The sequence below is a fragment of the Pseudocercospora fijiensis genome (assembly GCF_000340215.1).
Source record: "Pseudocercospora fijiensis CIRAD86 unplaced genomic scaffold MYCFIscaffold_5, whole genome shotgun sequence".
NCBI lineage: Eukaryota > Fungi > Ascomycota > Dothideomycetes > Mycosphaerellales > Mycosphaerellaceae > Pseudocercospora > Pseudocercospora fijiensis.
The window spans coordinates 1769417-1789798 of NW_006921536.1; the positions used below are offsets into that span (position 1 = coordinate 1769417).

A 20382-nucleotide genomic window follows, 5' to 3' on the forward strand; every position below is an offset into this window, starting at 1 on the left:
CGGGCGAACGACACTCCTTGTTGGTGTCGCCAATACTGCCGCCGCCCGTTGCTGATACCGCACAGCGACGCAGAAGGAGTGGATCGTAGGCGGATTGCATTCGTTGCCAAGAGAATGGTCCTTCTCAGCAACGCGCTCCTCAGCAACCCACCCAATGCAGCACACATTGATTTCGTACAGCCGGTTACCATACTGACAGGCGCAGTCCGGGCCCCGAGCTCGCGATTTTGTCATCGTGCTCATCCTGCCGAATGAACAACTACTAACGACATAGTTGCGAACCGATGAGCTGAAGATGTCCCAATATCGGTACCACAGTGCCTGCCACTGGCCATTGCTTGCACCGTGGCTTGCCGATCCTCGCACCGGCACGGAATCCTTACGAAGCATGATTGGCTTCGCGTGGTGCTCATTGCAGCTTAAAGAGGCCGCCTTCTTCAGACGATTCTCAGTGCCTCCATGACCTCGAACAGCACCGCTGGACCTTTGAGAAATCTTGCGACGACACAGACCCAGCTTAAACCTATGAAAGCACAGAACTTCCTGTTCAGTCTTGGCTGAGCGGTCGTTGCCGATGCCGTGACCTGCTTCAGGAATCGATTTGATCGGCCCGTGTGGTTGACCGTCGCTGAGCTCAGCTATTGCCTCACGGCCTCGGATGGCAATGATTGGGGGCCAGCGGTCCCTCACACGGTTCGCATCTTCGGTACGAAGGCGCCAAGGCAATCTTGCAGCGGCAACTTAGCCCAGCGCCGGACGCATCGGGGCGTAGAGAGCTAAGTCTGTGGTTAGGCAAGGAATAAGACATGGATGTGCTGTCAGCTGCCTTTTCCTTCTTGGATATTTAAGACTCGAGACATGCCTTGAGACCTTCATCGCTAGATGTCAGCTTTGCTTTGAAGGTCGTTGAGTTGCGAAATCCGCTAATCTCTTACAGGCTCAAGCAGAAGCCACCAGGAATCCGACAGTCTGGACCAGCCGCTCAATCTGCATGACGCACACGATTCGATGGTCAAGCGCGACCAATGCACCGCCTGTGCAATGGCAAGACAAAGTCGCCTGTGGTCGAAGTCGAGCATCTTTTCCGACTTCTATGGGCGGTACATATATACATGTTGGACCAATCGCTGCCAGTTTTAAGCCGCAAATCTTGGCAAACGACACACCTCTCACGTGAAAGTGGACTGGGATGCCCATGCCCACCTTGCAAGAGCCAAAAGCCATGTGACGGGGACCCTATGCTCGATGCCCGCACCGTCCCCGATACCAGTGCGATCGACACAGGCCACCACGAGTTTGCGGATTGTCACGTGCGGCCACCACGGAACTCAGACGGTATTCTTCGACCCGAAACACGTCGCGCGGCCGTATTGCGAGCATCTCCGCACGAGCTTCATGGCCACTTCATGGTGCTTTGCCGCTCTGTTGCATGATCGCTGAAAAGTAGCAGCAAGACGTTGCGAGATGGCTCGGCTAGTGGGTTGACTCTGCACATGATCGCAAACCACCAAGCTTTGCTCGAGCGCTGAACCATGTCACCACGTCCACACCAAGCTCCAGGTTGTACATGGCATGAGCAGTACACCCTTGCCTCTCTATTGCAACACTGCGGATGACTTTCTCACTGGTGACTGTTACGTTGCGGTGGAAGGCAGGGATCAAGCATTTCCGCTGGGCCTAGCCAACCCACCAGTGCATATGTATAGGCAAAAGGCGGCTCACGCTGAACAGGCTAGTATCCCATCGGCATCCAATTGCGTGTGATCTGCACTTATGGTTGGTCTATGGTCCTCACCGGAGATGGAACTGGCGCGTAGGTGCATCGGAGGCCATGCACGGGTCTCTGACGTCCGCGAGCTCGCTTTGAGCAGTCAATTGTCGACAATATGAAGTTTGTAGCCAGCATTCCTTACAGTCTCCTTAGAAAGCCAGTAAGAGAATTGTAAGCCAATTGGCCATCAGCGCCGTGGTCTTCAACGACATGAGTAAGACAGCGCATGTTGCAGCGAGATACCATGGTCAGCAATGCTCAATTCACCGAGGCGGTGGGCGCTGACTCAATCAGGCCAGATACTACTTTACGTTACAGCCGATGATTCAACATGGAAACATGAGACCTAATTCATCTCGGCGAAACGGGCAGTGGTCGCCTCCCAAGGCCCAAGGCAACAATACATTCCAGCCAGATCCGGACAACCCAAGGCGTCCGTTCACCCTTATCTTCCATCACAATGGCACCCAGACAAGAGAGATCTCGCGACTGCCACCAGGCATCCAGGCTTACAAGGCCTTCTCCGTGTACTACTGTTCCGGCATGATCTGGGCAGTGCCGTACGATGCGACTGCCACATATGTTGGCAACGGACAAGATGGCAATCTCGCGGAACGCTCAGATAGCGACGAGTCCGACAACGATGATGATGATGATGAAGAAGCGCTTCACGAAGACTGGGCAGAACTCAGCTTCAATAGAATTAGTAGTCAAGTTGACTGGTCATTCGCTGGATTGAGACAACCCGAGCGAAGATTGTTGGCACATCATCGGGATCAGCTCTGGTCCCAGTATCTTCTACCCGATCGCTACGCCTCTCTCACCCGTATGAACGACAGGAGATTTAGCGGACTGGTGGGAGAGCTACCACTCCTCATTGCACTTGCCGCATTGTCGCAGCCGTGGCAGGAGTGGAGTGATTTGATACCCCTAACGATTGTCAGTAGCGGTCCGCAAGGTCCAGGTTGGCAGGTACAGACTCAAATGCCTCGTGGGCAGCAATGTGGGTGTTTTTATACATCTCACTCTCGGAGACTATGCTGACCGTCATAGGGACTGATCCACGAGGCGTTGTGGTGAGAGTGTTCAAGGACCCGGCAGAGGACCTCCAGTCTTACGAAAGAGGCAGGCATGGCCGTATCCTTGCATAGAACAGGCAACTATCGGCGCCAAGGAGCCTGCGGAAAGGTAATGCGTCTGGCGGATATTGCGACTTTGGATCACAATGGGAAAGATCGTATATATACGTTGAGCTTGCTGCTTAGCTACCCACTATGGGTAGGTGCGGCTGCTTTCTTCTGGGGTGCTTTCATATCAATCAGCACATGCTTGTGAGGCGTTCTACAGCACATGATGATCACCAGTGAGAAACAATGGCGGAGGGCGAGGACGGTCTCGTTGATCAGATTTTTTATCTCATTTCAGCCATATTTAGATGTAATTCAACCTGAGTAACTTCTCTACGACTACATGTGCCGAATCGACGATACAATCTAATCACGACGAGTTCGAGTTATCAGCACACTGGAAGATTCCTCCTAGAATAGCATTAGCTGTCGGGTTACGCAGACTGAAAGTTCGAGGAGTGGAGTGCTCACCAATCAGTCCGGAAGCATAAGCATCGATGATCATTTTGATCACACCGTACGTCCCTGCAACCGTGAAGAAGGCTCCCAACGGAAGGAAGAACGCGTGGAACCAGAACGCGAGCTGCTGCTTAGCATTGCCTTTCAACCAGCTCCAGTGGTCGTATAGCCAGAGCCATCCCGGCAAAATGATGGAAATCGGTGCCAAGCAGACGCTACCGATGATGGCGATCAGGTAGTTGAAAATCGGAATCGCCTCTACGAGGATGAACGCTATCGCGCCGAGGCCGATGGTGCAGCTGAGCCAGGTACCTGGTGCGGCGATGTCAGTCAGCTCTTGACGAAGAAATGATATGGGAATGCCTAACGTACCCCAGTGAATCCAAGTGTTCTCTTGCAAGTGTCTTGTCTTGCCCAGGATCCGGACGAAGAGATACTTCGAAGACACATGTAGGTAGAGGCATCCGCTCACAATCAAGCCTACAAGTCCCACGCCAAACGCGACCATCTAGCAGCTCCATGTCAGTAAATGTATCGAATCTTCTTCAGCTCCGATGCCTCTCCCTCTCACCTTTACAGTCTGCCCAGCAGATCCGAGCGACGGGGACGCCACCCACTTTCCACACCACTTGTACACCACAAGTGAAAAAGCGAGATAAGCGGCAGTGACCAAACTCATACAAGCGTATACCGCCTTCCTATAATCCCGAGGATTTTTTCATTTCGGAAATTACGGGTAAGAACGCTGAGCTGCCCGCAGACGAGCAGAAAATTGTGGTCGAAGCGACCACTCCAGCCGCAAAGGGGATTCCACTAGGAACGGCAAAGTACCCGAGTTCGTATGGTCCGGTCTGCGGTGCGGCAGCGGGTCTGTCTCGAGTCGTGACGCCAATGACGACGACCATCACTGCGACGAAGATGGAACAGAAGCCGGCCATTGTGAGGAGACCGATTCACATACGATGATCACGCCTGTTGCCAAGACACTGCAAGACGAGGTCAGTTGGTGAACGTCGCGTCACAATCGAGGCTCGGGCCACTTACGTCCACCAAACGGTACAAGCAGCATGATGAGATAAGGCATTCAAGCCCACCGTAACACCGAGAATTCCAGATCCAGCGCAAAGCACGTAGCAGATGATGAAAATCGCTCCGACGAGTTCTTTGGCCCAGTAGCCTCCGACTATTTCAGCCATGTCTGCTACTGAATGGCATCTCGCGTGTCTGTTTCGGAAGTCTCCAAAGATGATGGCGACGTATGTGTTGAAAGCGCTCTTTCGTTTCATAAGCATACACGCGTGCCTCATCGACCAATCTACATTGTACGTACCCATGCGATCACATTGAGCGAGCCGCCGACGGCACCGAGGGATACCATTGCTGTTGGGATGGAAAGGACACCGGTCGCGAAGATGACCTTGAGGAAGATGACTGACGCGCGCGGCCAGCCGACGGTTCGAAAGCTGACTTCGCCATTCTTCTTGAAGACTTCGTGCTCTTCGTCGATATCCTCTACTTCGCCGGCGAAGATGTCGGCTTCGGCTGGAGAGGTGCTGATCGCGCCATTTTTCTCGTCCGCGAGATATGAATGCAGTGAGCCCGTCATGGTTGATGGTCAGTACACTCGATAGGATGCCTGGGAGCGACTGCTGTGAAGAGGGAACGAGAGCTTCAGTGCTTGAGATGTAGAAGATACTTGACCATCGCCCGAGATCGTGGATACAGAGAGGGCTGCGATATACCCGACTGATAGGCGTAGTGTTGGTAAGGGTATAGCAATGCCGGTAAGGTATGTATATACGCGGGCATGCTTTCTATGGGTTGGTTCGCGGTGCAGTGTCTGCACTGCTGCTGGTGATGAGATAAGTCCCGCGCCGTCGGAGAGCTCTGATCATCGTGGCTACTGGGATCACGTCGGCAGTGAGGTGAAGAAGAGCTCCGGTAGCTCGTCGCACATCTCTCCCATCCTGCTCATGTTTCGTGAGGAGGTAGGTGTTGTTATCTGAAAGCTGGGGAAGTTTGATAAGGCACGCTTCTCGTCCGGGAAGGTTCGTGACTTTCACGTGGTAGGTAGGTATGTATATTATTGAACGTCTTGCTCGGGCTCGTCCGAGAGCACCGCGAGTGATTGAGTATTTGCAGCTTTTCGTCTTGGTGACCGACCGTTCAAGCTGTCATTGCGAAAGGAGCGATAGAACAGGCGCTTGATGGCAGTTTCCGCATGGAAGCAAATCCATCTTCGCCATTGCGGAAGAATGATATGGTATTTGTTGTTCAACAGATCACGCCGACTTCGCCAGGCACCCTGGGCTGTAGGACGGCGCGACGGTCACGGGAATTGTCAACGAGACTGATCACGTGGCTGACCACGATAAATGCACAACATGATGAGTGCCATTCGCATGTGAGGGCGTAACATCATTTCGCATCTCAACGTCTTCGCCTCATTCTCTGTGCTCTATCCTCCAGCAATGCGTTCTTAGCCGCCTCCCTAATGCCGCCGCTATATTCATTATGAATCACGCTTCATCGTACTTGCGCTCCAATGCTAGCGAAGCCGGTCATGCTCACTTAAAGAGACCATGCACCAGCCCGCAAAGAATCATGGGTATTACCGCGATGAACCAGAAAATCCAAACAAGACCCACAGCCAGATAAACGCTGCACATGCTCGCAAAATTGCCGTAGTAGTCGCTAATTGAGGAAAGCTTCTTGGCGGTTGATGAGGAGGTCGATGCTTCTGATGTACGAAGGGCGTCTGCCAATCGAAATGCGACTTGATTGTTGATCTTTTCCCAAGTGGTATCGAGAGCTTGTTCGCGTGCACGAGCGGCCATGTCGCTCCGGAGGTCGTGATTTGTGGCGAGCTCGGTGGCATAGTGTACGAATGTGTCCATGTCGTTTGGTGCCACCAAATAGCCGGACTTGCCGTGCTTGACCGTTTCCGAAGGACCGCCTTCGTCTCGCGCGATGACCGGGACACATGATGCCATAGACTCGAGCACTACAAGCCCGAAAGTCTCCGTGATCGAGCAGTGAAGGAAGATATCGGCCGCTGCGTACGCTCGCGCCAGTGCAACTCCTCGTAGCATTCCGGTGAAGACAACACAATCTTGTAGATTCTTGAAGTAGCCTTGTACCTCATTCTCGACTGCAGGATTCTTGTTGCCACCAACGATCAGAAGCTTAAATTTAAGACCCGTGTCTCGCAGACGCTGGGTAGCTTGAGCAAGGAATTCGAAGCCTTTCTCTGGTGCGATGCGAGAGATGCAGCAAAAAATGATCTCGCCTCCAGGTGCGATCTGTCTTCGGTAAGAGTCGTCGCGGCGACTAGGGTTGAACATTTCAGTGTCGACGCCACGACCAAGCTGCATCATCTTCTCCGATGGTGCGCCGCAATCTTCCATGTATCTTCGGACGTAGGCGGACGGGTAGAAAATGGTATGCACAGCGGCGGCTCGGAAGAGAAAGCCTTGGGCGAGCCACAGCAGCCAGACGGCATACGTGTTGATTGGCGAGGCGAACAAGATATCGGCATAGGCAGCGAGATCGGTCTGGAAATTCAGAAGTGTTGGTGGTGGCTGGTCGAGCTGTCTGAGTTGAATGAGGAACTGAAAGCCGACTGATGCAGGGCTGGCGAGGTAGACGATATCCGGCTTGAAGGTTTTGTCGTAGACCACGCCCAGGCGGAAGGGATAGGCGACTGTCAAATCTGGATTGTATGGGAGTGGGTAGCCTTGAAGACGGAATTCTGGATTCGACCTGGTTTGCCTGAGCAGCTCGATGTTGCGTCTCGCATCTCCGCTACGCTGGCGATTGAAGAGCGGCGGCTTCGGCTGCGCTTGCAAAAGCGGTTGCGACTCTTGACGAGCTGCCTCATCACGGTCGAAATGCCACGTCCAGGCGCCACCAATAGCACGCGAAGCAAGAGCAGCAGATTTCGCTTCAATGGATCGCAGCCAGTCCTTATTGACGATCGGCTGCCGTTCTGGCTTTGCTTCTGCTGCGTTGAGAGGTTGTCCCTTGTAATGTGGTGCACATGTTGCGACGTGCACTCCGTTGCTACGTAGGTAGTCGACCAGGCTTTGAGTCGTTCTGCTCACTCCATTTACTGGGCCAAGTGATTCAGTCGCAAGAAGGATTTTCTTGCCAATGAGTTCCCCAGGAAAGTCGATTTTGTGAGTCTCGAGCATAGCAGGCCTCTTCTCCTGGGCCACAAGGAAGTGCGCACGCGTTGTTGTATGGGCCCGAGTAGCAGCTTCAAGGAGGTTGCAAGTGCGATGGGCTGCTGGAAGAGCTGTTGACAGATGTCGCCTTGCTGGCAGTCAGATGCAGCGGGAAGGCAGCGAATTTGCATCCCTTTCTACTGCGCACCCGAGACGGGTTTATCACAAGCCAACGAAGGTCACACATCGCTGGTCCATCGGTCTCTGGCGTTGGTTCGGTCAGTTTCCGGGATCGTTGTGCGCGCGTTGTCGAAGCACGAGGTCGAATGTTGTCGTTGTCTTTGATGAGCGAACAGCCACAATGAAGGCGCTCAGACGCCACGTGTGCGATTTGATTGGCCAAAGGCACTGTCGCCGTGCACTTCGCACTTCCCTTCCGCATGCCCATTGCCATCACCCTTGCCTTGCGACGATTCTGCGCCGATCGCCTTCTCTAGAGCCTGCGCGTCGAGCATCGAGCTGTGTCGCGTCGTCAACAAGCTGTCCTCGGCGCAAGCACGCTCGCGCAATCTCCCTACAGCTACAGCTTTTCCCTCTCCTCTCCTCTCTTCTCCACCACGAGCCACCATCTCCTCTCATCGATGTAGCGCCACGCGTGTGGATGGTCTGGCTCTGCGAACGGATTGGGAACAGGGCAATTGAGGCGCCGGTGGTCATTGGGGGACTGCGTTCGAGCAAAGCGTGTCGAGGCGGTCTGGCTGCGACTGTATTGACCGCCACAACACAAGAGCCATGGCCCATCAAAGCCAAGCCGCGATGAAGAAGAAGAATAGCAGTGAGCGCATGTGCTTGTGCAGCGATCGCCCTGCATATCCCACTAGCAGGACTAGATCGCGCCAACCGAGCACACGTGTAGCACAACAGGGCATGTCGCAATTGGTGACAGTGCGAAGGAATAGGTTGTTGTATAGGTACGCTGAACACTGACGTCCCCAAAATGTCGCAGATGCCTCTCACAGCCTCCGCAAGTTTTGGTGTTATGGATCTCTTCCAACCCTTCGTACAAAGAGACCAGTTCCTTTCAGGATTCTCCGCCTCCGACAGCTCTCCACTCGGCTTATACCTCGCCTCGCTACGGCAATTGGAACACCTAGTCCTCCTCTTCCGCTACAATTCTCCACTCGCAATGGCTGTGCAAAGCCCGAATATTTGGGGGAAGTAATCGAGCTATTGTGGAAGTCGACCCAAATACCCTGACATGAGGCGGATTGTGAATACTGTGGATACTGAGTGAAGACTCGCTAAAAGACGAATACTAAAGTATAATGAACGCTTATGATCATGCTCCGATCCAGCCCAGTTTCCGCAATGCCACATCATCATCGTCGTCGTCGTCGTCATCATCGTCTTCGATTGTGCGGGACCCGCTTGCCATGGCGTCCTCACATGCTGTATCTGTAACCTCCACTCCATCACCGTCTGCATTTAAGCAAGGTGTGACCAATTCGTCCAAATCATGCCATTCCTCTTCACTGTCCGCCTCCGAGGAAGTATCGGTAGAAGGTGTAAGGACACCAGAGCGCGAGCCACTTGTGCACGTAGCCCACTCTCTGACATCGCTTTGACGATGACACAGCTCAATATACAGCTCCGGATCCTTACTAAAGACGCGTAGCCCGATGCCACAAACAGCATTCCAAGCCGCATCTTCAGGCTTAGATATCATCTTCGTGGTACTTTTCACCGCATCGAAAACATCCGAGCTACTGGCCGAGTCCGTGTCCGAAGATGCGCAGGACTGTAGAGAATGTTCAAATCTGCCGGACGGAAGCACGGTTCTGAGTTTGCTGAACGCCTCATCGTAGTTCCGAGAAATTTGTTGAAGTTTCTTCGGGCGATGCATGGATTGTCGGATTGTGTCTTCGACGCTCCAGATGTTCTCCGTGCCTCGAGTGAGAGCATTGATCCTCACGAGAACCTCATATTCACCTGCTTCCAAGTGCTTCTCAACCGTCACACTTCGTCTTGCGCAGCTTTGGACTTCGTCGCCTGCAGACTCGCAGGCAATGTATTCGCCGTCTTCATCGCCTCGCTTTCGTATCAAGATTGTGAGATGGTAGACATAACGACCGACGAGCCCAAGCCAGTACCGATCTTCGAGCTGAGATAATGCGAAGACGACCTCGGATGGCTTGGTCAGGTGCACGGTGAAGTAGACCGGATTGTACTGCTGTGCCCATGCGACGTCCATTTTCACCCAAGATTGTTTTATGCACCAGTCTTGTTCATCGAGGAGTCTTGTCCGTTCAACGGAATCGAATGTGGCCATGGCATCCTCGTAAGTCATGAAGAAAACACCATCTTGCTGTGGATTGCGTCGCAGGAACCATGTTGACAGGAGACTCCATTCCTTTGAACAGGGGCCCCAGGCACCTAGTCGAAGAGGAGCGTTCGTTAGCAAAAGACCAATGACCTATGAGCGCGACCGCTTACCTTCCCAAACGCCATCTCTACACCCCCACGGATTTCGAATCTCTAGCAATCGTACCCATCTAAGCTGATGAAAGTCAAAGTACCAGAATGCTCTATCAACTGAGAAAGCATGCATCAACGTAAGGCCCCTCATTTTCGACGAAGCACCTGTGGCTGGCGCATTGAGGCTGTACACATGATCTCTGCCAGCACCCAGCATCTCCTTCCAAAGACGGTCCTTTTCAAGCACGCTGGATGGCGGAAGCGGGCTGCTTACACCACCGGTCAGGTCTTCGACAGCTTCGCTCGGGCAGCCTCCGTGCACAGCATCATAGTCACCATGTATCTTAGAGTACGCTTTCTCGAGAAGAGGGAGCCACGTCTGGTTCGGATCTTGACACTTGCCGAAAAACAATGCATCTGATCCTCGTTGGAAGCTAGATTTCCAGGCTTGATATCTCCTCCCGCTCCTGTCATCGGGTGGATTGTCGCCACTTCCTTGAAAGTCTGGAGATGTCAAGTAGAGATAGTCATCGACCACGGTGTAGATCCAGCTCCCATCGCGATAAAAGCAGAATCCGTAGACGCCACAGTCTTGATCCCAGGCTACGAAGAGCTTGCGAAGCAATTCGTCACGACTGCCGAGAGTCGCGAGTGCAGATAACCACCAGCAATTTCCTAGATTGTCGCTTTGTCGTATCTCGCCAGAATCGAAATGCAAGCAACTTGCTCGAGCTTCCATAGTCGTCGACACACGCAGCACACCTGCGAGACAAGCATTGACGAACAGCCATTCGAGCGTCAAACGGATGCTTAGAAGATTGGAGAATCGAGCGAGGACCAGCGTCGCAGTCGTTGTCCAAAGATATGCAGCAAGCAGGATCTCCACCCTTCGATAGAGAATCGACCATACTGCGCATATGACTGCGCTCACGCGGAGCGTCCATTGAGGCACTTGTACCCGGGGCAGCTTCTCTCGACCAGCCTTGCAGCGGGTCACTAGTCCAGTGCGATTCTCCAGCAGAACGCCGAACTTTCTAAGGTGAGTTTGGATATAAAAAAGCAATCGAGAGCTTGGGCCAGGTGGATGAGCTAGGTAGCTTTTCGGCGCCCTCGGCGTGAGTAAAGGCTTTTCAAATATCTCTGATATCCTGTGAACTGCACGAGGATGCTTCGTCGCATCTGTGCTGGCCACGCGGCCTTTTCGGTATGGGCCATCCTCGGGACACTCTTCGCAATGCCGCCTTTGCTCAAAAGGCAGGGCAGGTGGCGGCGGAGGAGGAACAGGTAAAAGGTCTGTCGATTTGGACTGAGGTGTCGGAAGGCCGTGAAGGAATTCGCTGTCTTTACACAAGGTATATCTGAAATCATCGTGTATGTCGAAGTCTTCGTCCTGGAACTTCCGATTGTGCCGCTGACATTCCCGCACGATTGTCTGTACTCTGCGTATACACGCCTCTCGCGCCGCCTCATAGCTTCCGTTCTTGTTGTTCGAGACAGTCTTGCCTTCAAGTCGAGCTGGATCTTGACCGGTTGAGCTTTTGCTCAGTCGTAGGATGCGTCGCACGTGCCCAGGTTTTCTAGTATTAAATCCTTGCCAAAAGTTGTCAACAGCGTCTTGAGGTTCTTCCACTTGTTTTGGAGGATTGTATGATGGCATATTCACAAAGCCGTATAATGAGGAGAATTGTGGAGTGTGAGAAGAATAAAAGAAAAGAGACTCAGGCAACGGTACCTCCAGCCTCACCGGTTTGCGCAGCTACCTAGTGGTCTGTTGCCTGCAGAGCCGCACAACTATCGTTCTTGAACATGCGTACCAATGTGTGGAGTGGATCATATTCTTTGAAAGGGGTTTCGCCCTCCAAATGACTAGACAGGAGGAGAGTGTAGGATTGCTGCTCCGCCTTATGATTTCTTGCGGCCTCAATCCACGATGCGGCTATGCAAACGCCACCAGCAGACCGGGGATGCCTCCATTGGGTCGTCGCTCGCCTTCGTGCGACTTTGGCGCATGAAATTATGAGCTGGCATTCCACGTGGAAGAGGATATCCGTTTCGTCAGTCACACTTCACCCCGCGCCGCGAAACCCCGGATAGAGACAACGGAGTCGGCGCCGTCTTTTCCAACGATCGGACATACTGTACTTGCGGCCGTCTTTCCACGAGTGGCGGCCTCATTGTGTTTGTGTCCGCAGGGCCTTCACGGCGACACCGCACCTTTCGAAGAGAAACTGCACACGAAGACGCGCCATCGAGTGCTTCTTGGAGTCCAAAACTGAAGTGGCATTTTGTGAGAAGCAAGCTGAGAATGTCGTTGTCGTTGTACAGAAGAAAGAGATTTGTAGCCATCAGTTGAGAAAGAAAGGAGCAGGGGCGGGGCGGGGCGGAGCGGGGCGGGGCGGAGCACAAGCCAGCAGGAGGCTCAAGCTGATGAGTGTGTTGACAGTTAGGCAGTCAGGGTAGATTTGAAGACAGTACATGGACATTGACATTGATGACATTCAAAGTTGAGGAAATCAAGTACATTTCACGATACAGAAAAATGCTGTAGCACTGGTCAAAGGTCGTGAAGCCCCAGACAGCACAGCAAAACTGCAGTGGAACTTCACCACTTTCGCAGAGAACACTTTAAATACGATGATAAGGTCAGTCGTGCTGTCTCATCACGCTTCGATACATCCATGAACCAATGCCTTCTCTCCCCGACTACACCGGAGTCAACTTTACACCAACGGTCCATCACGATGTATCTCCATCGCTGAGCCCTGCAATTCAAATTCTTCCTTCTCCATTCGTGGTATGCATTACCGGTGCCAGTCGAGGCATCGGAGCAGCGACTGCAGTTGCATTTGCTCAAGCAGGCTCTTCTGGCCTGATACTCACCGCAAGACATATTGAAGGCCTCGAAGTCACCAAGAAACTGTGTCTAAGAGCTGCAAGGCTGAAGACTCTGAAGGTAGAGATTCTGGTGGCAGAGGCTGGCGTAGAAGACGAGCCAGCGAGGAAGATAGCCAGAGTCGCAGAAAGTACATTTGGAAGGCTCGATGTGCTCAGTAAGTTCGTCTTGTATAAGTCAGACCTCTAGCTGAGTCTGCTAAAGTCAACAATGCTGGAATTCTCGGCACCCACTCCAGTGCCTTTGCGAAGCACACGCATGATATCGAGCTCAGTCAAATCCAGACCATGATGAACGTCAACTACATTGGCCGCTTCGTCGCAATCAAGCATCTGATGCCGCTCATGCTCGCCAGCCCGAATGGAGCCAAGACGATCATCAACATCTCCAGTGTTGGGAGCCATATCGTCATGGCTGGTGTACCAACAGGCTTTTGCATCTCAGCTCTCGCAGCAAACCGCTTGACCGAATATATCGCTGAAGCCTATCTGGAGCTCGGTGTGCTCACGTATTCTGTGCATCCGGGAGATGTCCCGACCACGCCCTCGCCTCCAGGGCTACCAGATTGGATGAAGAAAGGAGTGAAAGATGATGCTGCATTGTGCGGGGCCTTCTGTATTTGGCTCGTCAAGAAGAGGCGAGATTGGCTCAATGGGAGGTATCTATCTGCAAACTGGGATGTGGATGAATTAGAAGCCAAGAAGAATGTGATCATAGCTGAGGATAAGCTGAAGATGCGGATGACGATTTGATCTGACCTCTAATGATCTAGGTCTGGTCGTTCAAGCAGAGTAGTCTGCGTATCGTGTTTCGACGATCCATCCGGGGTGTGCAATACTTAAATTTTTTTTATGCTCGTGGTGCTGTACTGTGAGGACTAGATGCAATAGCGCCGTGCATCCAGTGGACACTGGCATTCTGAATCCGCGACATCCTCTTTCTAGCGGATCCGGGCACCTGTAAAGATATGACATGAGTAAAATATGCCTTGGCCACCCGTCTGCTGAGACATGTTCACGGGCTGAGTTCTGGGTCGTCGTGACCGCTTCGCGATGGTGAAGCCCAAGTAATGACCATCTTGCAAGCAAATCGTGACCAAAACCGGTATTCGAAGTCGTCCACGAGCGTGTTCTCAAGTGAGAAATCGATCAAGATAGTCCTCTTGGCACCTCAGACGGCCTATCTTCGCAAGATCGTATTCCAAGCTCAGTATTTGCGAGCAGAGGCGCCGATCATACGGACACCTTACAGCCGCGATCATTGGCCAGATGGCTCCCTGCTCTTCCGCGAGTCCTGCTTTCGCCCAGGAAATGTATCTCTTATGTCAAATATTCTCCACCTATATAGGCTGTATCTGCGTGATCTTGTAAGCAGGGGCCGCGGTGTTGGGTAAAGGATGATGGATGTGTTCGCTTTGTTGGCTAGAATAGGATACGAGATCGGAGAGGGCAGGCGGTTCGGTGAGTTGCTACTGCGCTCCATCAGTCTCGGAACGTACGAATGATTCACGCGTTTGTAAGGTAAGTGGTGATAGGTAAGACAGAGCTCAAAGGATTCACTCAGCCCCACCACCGCCATTCAGCTTACCAATCTCCACGCCCGTGACGACACCTCAAATGTATACCACTCGGCCAGGCAGCATGGAGGCCCCCCAGTGCATTGCTCAAGAATTACTCCAGTATCGACGAAAGTGACCATCATGTCCACCATCAGCGAGCAAAGTCCAGACAGCTGGATCGGTATCCAGGACCCAAAGAAGAGAAAGCAGATCCAAGACCGCCTAGCACAACGAGCACGTCGTCGACGACTTGCCGAAGCCAAACACACCGAAAGCACATCGGAGGACACCACAGCAGAACGTCTAGACACAGACTGGACCAAAGCCTACGAACCCGCGCGCCGAAAAGCCGAAAACTCCAAATCCAACTCCGGAACCGAATGCTGCACCATGCACCAAGACTCCATCTCCCTCCTCCCCATCCCCCTCTCCGTCTACTCCGCGCTATGGAAAAACGGAGAATTCATGAGCCTGAGCTGTAGCACACTAGTCCCACAACTAAGCAAAGCGTTCGGTGCAGAAGTACCAGCATCACTTCGTCCCACGGATTTGCAGAGAAGTACGCTGCACCCACCTTGGATCGATCGCTTCCCGTTTCCTCATATGCGAGAGAATTTCATACATTTGATTGGTGTGATTGATCCGGAGGAGTTTTTACATGATGTTTTTAATACTCCGTGCTTTACGATTGAGGCGGGAGGAGCACCGTGGGATCCGAAGGCGTGGAGGATGGAGGAGAGGTTTAGGGAGAGGTGGGGGTATTTGTGGGATGAGGATTTGTTTTCGTAGTTGGATGATATATCTGCTTCTCTTCCGAGTGATCAAGCGGCTTACCGACACTGCTGCTTTGCGAAGGCTGCAATGCTCCGGATTTGTTTCCTATTCATCTCAGGCAAGGCATGCCTAAAAATCAGCGCCGCTCCATGCACGACACCCAGATTCTGATCACAAGACACGGGAACACCAGCCCTGAGCAATTTTCGAAAATACTGGATTCCATCATCTCGCAGCCCGTCGAGCTCATCGACACTAATAGCATGTGGCGGCAAACCTTCGAGATCCGCTTCGCTCGCATGATATGGCCAGGCGAGCGGATTCTCCAGCTCTCCCTCCTTGGGCGAATAATACCATGCCATACCAGTTTGCATCGGGGCGCTGAGAAAATAACCCTCATTCTCCTTTTGGGACGGTGTCTCTCGAAATTTCCGCTCATCGGGCCATCCATAACCGCCAGAGATATACGGAACGTACCCGTAAACGCCCGCGATCTCGTGAGCCCATCCCTCACGGTTAGCCCTTAAAGCTGTCGCGAAAGAGAGGTTGGCGCCGCCAGATTCGCCTTGTACGATGAATTTATCGATTCCAAAATCTGCGCGATGGGCGGCCACGTACTTCACCGCAGCTACGCAGTCGTTCAAACCTGTGGGGAAGGGGTTGTACTTCTCGGGCGTGTACGCATTCCGGAAGTCCACCATGATGGTGACGGTTCCTTGAAGAGCAAGGGATTTGATCCAGCGGTTATGAACGGGCGAGTCTGTATCGATGATGACCATACCTCCACCTAGAATCTCTGCGTCAGCTACTTTGATCATCATCTCTGACGTTCGTTGCTTACCATGGATATAAACAATGCCGGGCAGCAAAGCAGTAGCGGCTTTCGGCTTCACCACTGTGAGCTTAATTTTGTGTCCATCTTGTCCATTAACTGTCACGCTCCTCGACTCGATCTCGTCTTCGTCCTTGTCCTCTGGGAGCTCCAAAGGAACGCTGTTATACAGGCCACCGATCATAGCAGAAGCATCCGCAATACCGGCGTGAATCGAATCAAAGTCTGTTCCAGAGAATCCATTTTCCTGGTTCGCATCGAGCTGCATTGCTTTCATCAACGCAGCCAAAGCAGGTTGTGTTCTCGGATCTGTGGCAACATTGAGAGAAGGATCGCCTAGTCGACCAGGTGCTTGTACTGTCATTTCGGGTGGTTGCTTGTTGCACAAATATTCACTGTTTGATATTATGTTTTAGGTCGCTATGAGGGATCAATTAATTTGACTGGAGAGAGAGCTCGCTGAGTCTTTTTACGCATAGATTGTGCATTCTGAGTGCTTTGAAAGCTTCGGCCCTAAGCTTCAGCCTTCGAGTCTCGGAGGCTTGGTCTTCGCAACTTTACCGAACCACCTCTCTAAGCGCAGCCAGTCACGTAGCTATATTGTTGAAGGCTTGGCCGAAAAGGCTCATGATACCCGTGAGGAACTGGACGGAAGAAGCGGGGCCAGTCGGGAATCCTCCACCGGATTGTCAGAAAATAGGGCTGTCAGAACAGGGTTCCTTCTGACACTGCCCAAAGGCTTCTGACTAATGTGTCAACACTCCTGATCAATGGGTAGAACATCGAAAAGAAAAAGGGTGGCTGTGAGAATGTGTGAGAATTGTCTTAAGTCCCAGAACTCTGGCGACCTGTCTTTGCATTTCTTTCATTATGCTTCACCTCAAGCGCTCTTCGCTTGGCACTCCCATAACTATACGATTCCCTTTCTGTACATGCATGAGCATCGTCGTCGTTTAAGCTCAATCACTGTCCAACTCAATTGGTTCCTCACTGTTGTTTCCAGCCTGCAGAACTGGATTGAGCGGCGGAGCTTGCTGCTTCGGCATGGCCCGATGGTTGGCGCGCGAGAAGTGACTGTTGGCATAGAAGGGTTCCTCGCCATCTTCTTCCTCTTCTTCATCATCGTAGCCTTCCTCAGAATAGTCTTCAGTGTCACGCTCTTCACTTTCTAGCTCTTCTTCGCCGGAGTACTCGTCCTGGTAAGCCTTTCTGTAGCCACCATTTGGCATTTCGAGTCCATCGTCGTCTTCGAAGGAATCTTCGTCAAGAACATCGCCGTGATGATAGCTGTCTGGCTCCTGCTCGTCATCGTCCTCAGCATAGCGCTGGTTGGCGTCCCTATCCGGCTCTTCTTCATTGGCCGCACCTTCCTCCTCATCATAGTCGGCAAGAGCAGCGAATTGGTTGGCGTATGTGTTTCGCGATACTGACGGCGGATCGTAGTTGAACGACGAAGTTGCTACTTGAGTAGGTGTAGGTTCTGCATCGTCGACATCGGATGCCGCAGCATTCTCAAGTTGGTTGAAGAACTCCGTCTGGCCATTTGGCAGATTTGTCCCATGATTATCGTCTTCATCATCAGACACGAGCGAGATTGGAGCTGATGCTGGCTGAGATGGCATGTACGAGTTCGTTTGTGGCGGCGTGGGACTGCCATTAGTCGTTGATGCGAATGGGTTGGGATGTGTCTGCTCTTGGTGTCCAAAACTAGTGGACAGCGCGGTAGGTATTTGCGCAGGCCGAATCATGTGGTCTCCAGTCTCGAAACTCTGAGTCGAGGCGAAGCTGAATGTTGTTTGCTGGGCCGGAACGGCAGAAGCTCTCTTCTGTGTGGTAGCATTCGTTCCAGACGAGCCAAATGTCGACTTTGCTTGCTGTGGGAATGGATTGGCAGAAGCGTTGTTGGGAGTGCCGAAAGTCGGTGCTTTGACTTGGAGGAACGGGTTCTGGCTGGTCGTGATGGCAGGTGCAAAAGAAGAGCGCTGCGAGAACGGATCTCGTGCTGCCGTCTGCTGCGTCTGCTGAAGGTGTTGTACATGTGCCGACGTCGCCGTCTGAGTACCGAACCCGAAGCCAATGCCAGATGAAGGGGCTTGCACAGGCAATGCCGACTTTGCCGTGGTCCCAAGGGGATCCGTGAAATCCTTGTGGCCATTGGTGGTTGGCTCTGACAGCTGGGGCGTGACCTTGGAGTTCTCCTTGGGAGGTGCAGCAGCTTCTGGTTTGGTTGACTGAACGACCTCAGATGGGCGCTCGCCTGTGCGTGATTCGGGCCTGCTTCCTGCCTGCGATCGGGACGCACGGATCTCATTTGCGCGCTCTATCGCACGTCCATATTGTTCGCGTGGTACGAAGCGACTCTCGCGTAATCTATACGCAGGAACGTCGCGGTTGTCTGTGGTTGAGGTACCAAATTCGGAAGCGCCTAGACTTGAGCGCATACGTGCTTCAGACCGAGCTCTTTCCATCGAGGGAGAATCATGATCGGATCGCGACGCGCTACGGCTGCGACGGAGGTCTTCTTCCCTCTCCGATCGGAAGAACTCGGCGCCATCTTTCAGTGCTTTTCGTGCTGCTCGAATGCGAGCAAATAAGGCGTCATCTTCTTCATTGGTCTTTGCCCTCACCGAGGCAGGTGGCGATGGACGTGTCAAACTGATGTCCAGCGGCCGATCAGATGCCGAGCTACGAAGCGATGATGATCCCAGTCGTGCTCGCGACACATCAAGCTTTACAGAAGCTGCGTCCAGAGACTCTGAGCGTTGCCGTTTGGTACCTTGCGGAACAGGTTCTTGCTTCTGAGGCTTCAATCCCATAGCCTTCATGCGGAAGTAATTGGACTTGGTCGTGCTGGGCATCGTCTCTCCTCTATCCGCAGCTGAGTAGCCGAGAAAGGAGGATCGTTGGAGGAGATCTGCATTGGGCTGGTTCGTGAGAGCTTGCTTGGCGACCCTTCCATGATTATCGACATGACTGCTGCTCTTTGCTCGCTTGTGTCCAGGCACACTAGGTGGTGGCATCAGCTCGCCGTCAAGTGAAGCTGCTGGGCGCTTGCTGCCAGCTGTTGCCTGAGGCTGGAATCGACTTCCGCCGTTCGTTGATCGGAACATTGTGTCGACTTTCTGAGCCTGCGTTGATTGCTGTTTACGTGCTGTTGGTCGTCTGGATGATGCTCTACTGCTCCGAACAGAATGTTCAAGCACGCAGTGATCAAGTTCGCCTTTTTCAACCAACGATTTGGTCAACCTCTCGCGTCTCCTGGCTCTTGACTCGTTGCCTCTTCTCCTCAGGTATCTTGCGCGCGCTTCAGCTCGCCACTTCTTGAAGTACTTCAGAGACAGAGAAAATTTGCGGTAGTCCTTTGCTTCCGCGTTGATGCGCTCAAAATACACCTCCTCTTGTACTTTTGTGACGATACTGCGCACGTGGTAGTCTACGTACTGTTTCAGCAAGCCAGCGGTGGGGTCAAAAGTGAGATCATTGGCGAGACTTGTGACGATGGCGTCAAACTCCGCTGCAGCAGACAGAGTGCGTGGTATCGGCGCTGCGTCTCTTGGCGGCGCTTTGGTAGCTGCCGGACGCGCGACCTGCTCAGAGTTTTCTGCTGTAAATGATTCTTTCAGCGGAGACGGCCTCTTGGGTCGTGTGTCCTGGCCAGCGTTGATTGATTGGCGCCGGCTCGGTGATAGGGAGCCGGGATTGAAAGAAGGCGCGCTGGGTTCCGGCGCGCTCTGTGAGGGCGGTGATGTGGCGAAAGGTGAAGTATTGTGAGGTTGAGGTTGAGGTTGGCTTTGTGTTTGTGACTTCGCGTTAGTTTCGGTCTGTGCAGCCGTTGAGCTCGAGCCACCTGCGGCTAAGCCAAAACTGAAGGAAGGCACGGCCGGTTTGGCATTCTGTTCGGGAGGCGATTTCGCGGCAGCATTTTCCAATCCTCCGAAAGTGAATGTGCCATGCGTGTTGGAAATCGAGGATCGTTCACGCTCTGGTGCAGATGATGCCGGCGCTGCAGATGGGAAAAGGCCGGTCGAAGCAGCATTGCTTTTTGGTGAGAAGAGATCAGTGGTAGGTGTATCTGTCTTCTGAGGGAAAAGGCCAGAATTGCTTGTTGATTGACCCAAACCGCTGAAGAGGCCTGCTGAAGTCGCTTTTGTGCCTGAGGTAATCGCAGGTGTCTTAATGCCAAGTCCTTGTGTTGCTGGTTTAGTCGTTGGTGTTGCTGAAGAGGGAAACAAAGGTGTTGTCGATGTCGGCATCATAAAAGTTGCACCAACTTGAGATCCAAAAGTACCAGGAACCCGACCGAGTCCGTTCGTCGCCGTCTCGGCCG

At 52.8% G+C, this 20382-nt stretch overlaps 8 protein-coding genes across 8 annotated transcripts; 4 read left to right on the forward strand and 4 right to left on the reverse strand.

Moving 5' to 3' along the window:
* Window positions 1-889: 889 nt before the first annotated feature.
* Window positions 890-1646, forward strand: MYCFIDRAFT_203838 (uncharacterized protein). Its single transcript, XM_007929214.1, has one exon. It carries the CDS (start codon window positions 1026-1028, stop codon window positions 1431-1433), a length of 408 nt encoding a protein of 135 aa, XP_007927405.1. The 5' UTR covers window positions 890-1025; the 3' UTR covers window positions 1434-1646.
* An 814-nt stretch (window positions 1647-2460) lies between these two features.
* MYCFIDRAFT_203839 (uncharacterized protein) lies at window positions 2461-3236 on the forward strand. Its single transcript, XM_007929215.1, has 2 exons — window positions 2461-2774; window positions 2825-3236. The coding sequence occupies exons 1-2, from the start codon at window positions 2600-2602 to the stop codon at window positions 2920-2922; spliced, it is 273 nt and encodes a 90-aa protein (XP_007927406.1). The 5' UTR covers window positions 2461-2599; the 3' UTR covers window positions 2923-3236.
* A 9-nt stretch (window positions 3237-3245) lies between these two features.
* Window positions 3246-4963, reverse strand: MYCFIDRAFT_71783 (uncharacterized protein; the record flags this gene model as incomplete). Its single annotated transcript, XM_007928929.1, has 8 exons — window positions 3246-3309; window positions 3370-3669; window positions 3730-3865; window positions 3929-4051; window positions 4146-4264; window positions 4315-4343; window positions 4402-4631; window positions 4688-4963. 8 exons carry the CDS (start codon window positions 4961-4963, stop codon window positions 3269-3271), a joined length of 1254 nt encoding a protein of 417 aa, XP_007927120.1. The 3' UTR covers window positions 3246-3268.
* A 961-nt stretch (window positions 4964-5924) lies between these two features.
* MYCFIDRAFT_33047 (glycosyltransferase family 4 protein) lies at window positions 5925-7550 on the reverse strand (the record flags this gene model as incomplete). The annotated part of the gene is made up of 2 exons (XM_007928787.1): window positions 5925-7156; window positions 7397-7550. The coding sequence occupies 2 exons, from the start codon at window positions 7548-7550 to the stop codon at window positions 5925-5927; spliced, it is 1386 nt and encodes a 461-aa protein (XP_007926978.1).
* Window positions 7551-8862: 1312 nt separating this feature from the next.
* MYCFIDRAFT_78690 (uncharacterized protein) lies at window positions 8863-12173 on the reverse strand (the record flags this gene model as incomplete). Its single annotated transcript, XM_007928964.1, has 4 exons — window positions 8863-9956; window positions 10017-10080; window positions 10273-11533; window positions 12136-12173. The coding sequence occupies 4 exons, from the start codon at window positions 12171-12173 to the stop codon at window positions 8863-8865; spliced, it is 2457 nt and encodes an 818-aa protein (XP_007927155.1).
* A 511-nt stretch (window positions 12174-12684) lies between these two features.
* Window positions 12685-13643, forward strand: MYCFIDRAFT_78689 (uncharacterized protein; the record flags this gene model as incomplete). The annotated part of the gene is made up of 2 exons (XM_007928963.1): window positions 12685-13052; window positions 13166-13643. 2 exons carry the CDS (start codon window positions 12685-12687, stop codon window positions 13641-13643), a joined length of 846 nt encoding a protein of 281 aa, XP_007927154.1.
* Window positions 13644-14590: 947 nt separating this feature from the next.
* MYCFIDRAFT_188782 (uncharacterized protein) lies at window positions 14591-15238 on the forward strand (the record flags this gene model as incomplete). The annotated part of the gene is made up of 1 exon (XM_007929216.1): window positions 14591-15238. One exon carries the CDS (start codon window positions 14591-14593, stop codon window positions 15236-15238), a length of 648 nt encoding a protein of 215 aa, XP_007927407.1.
* On the reverse strand, window positions 15216-16474 carry MYCFIDRAFT_70656 (uncharacterized protein). The gene is made up of 2 exons (XM_007928925.1): window positions 16065-16474; window positions 15216-16010 (listed from the first exon to the last, which is right to left on the reverse strand). Exons 1-2 carry the CDS (start codon window positions 16417-16419, stop codon window positions 15280-15282), a joined length of 1086 nt encoding a protein of 361 aa, XP_007927116.1. The 5' UTR covers window positions 16420-16474; the 3' UTR covers window positions 15216-15279.
* Window positions 16475-20382: the final 3908 nt, after the last annotated feature.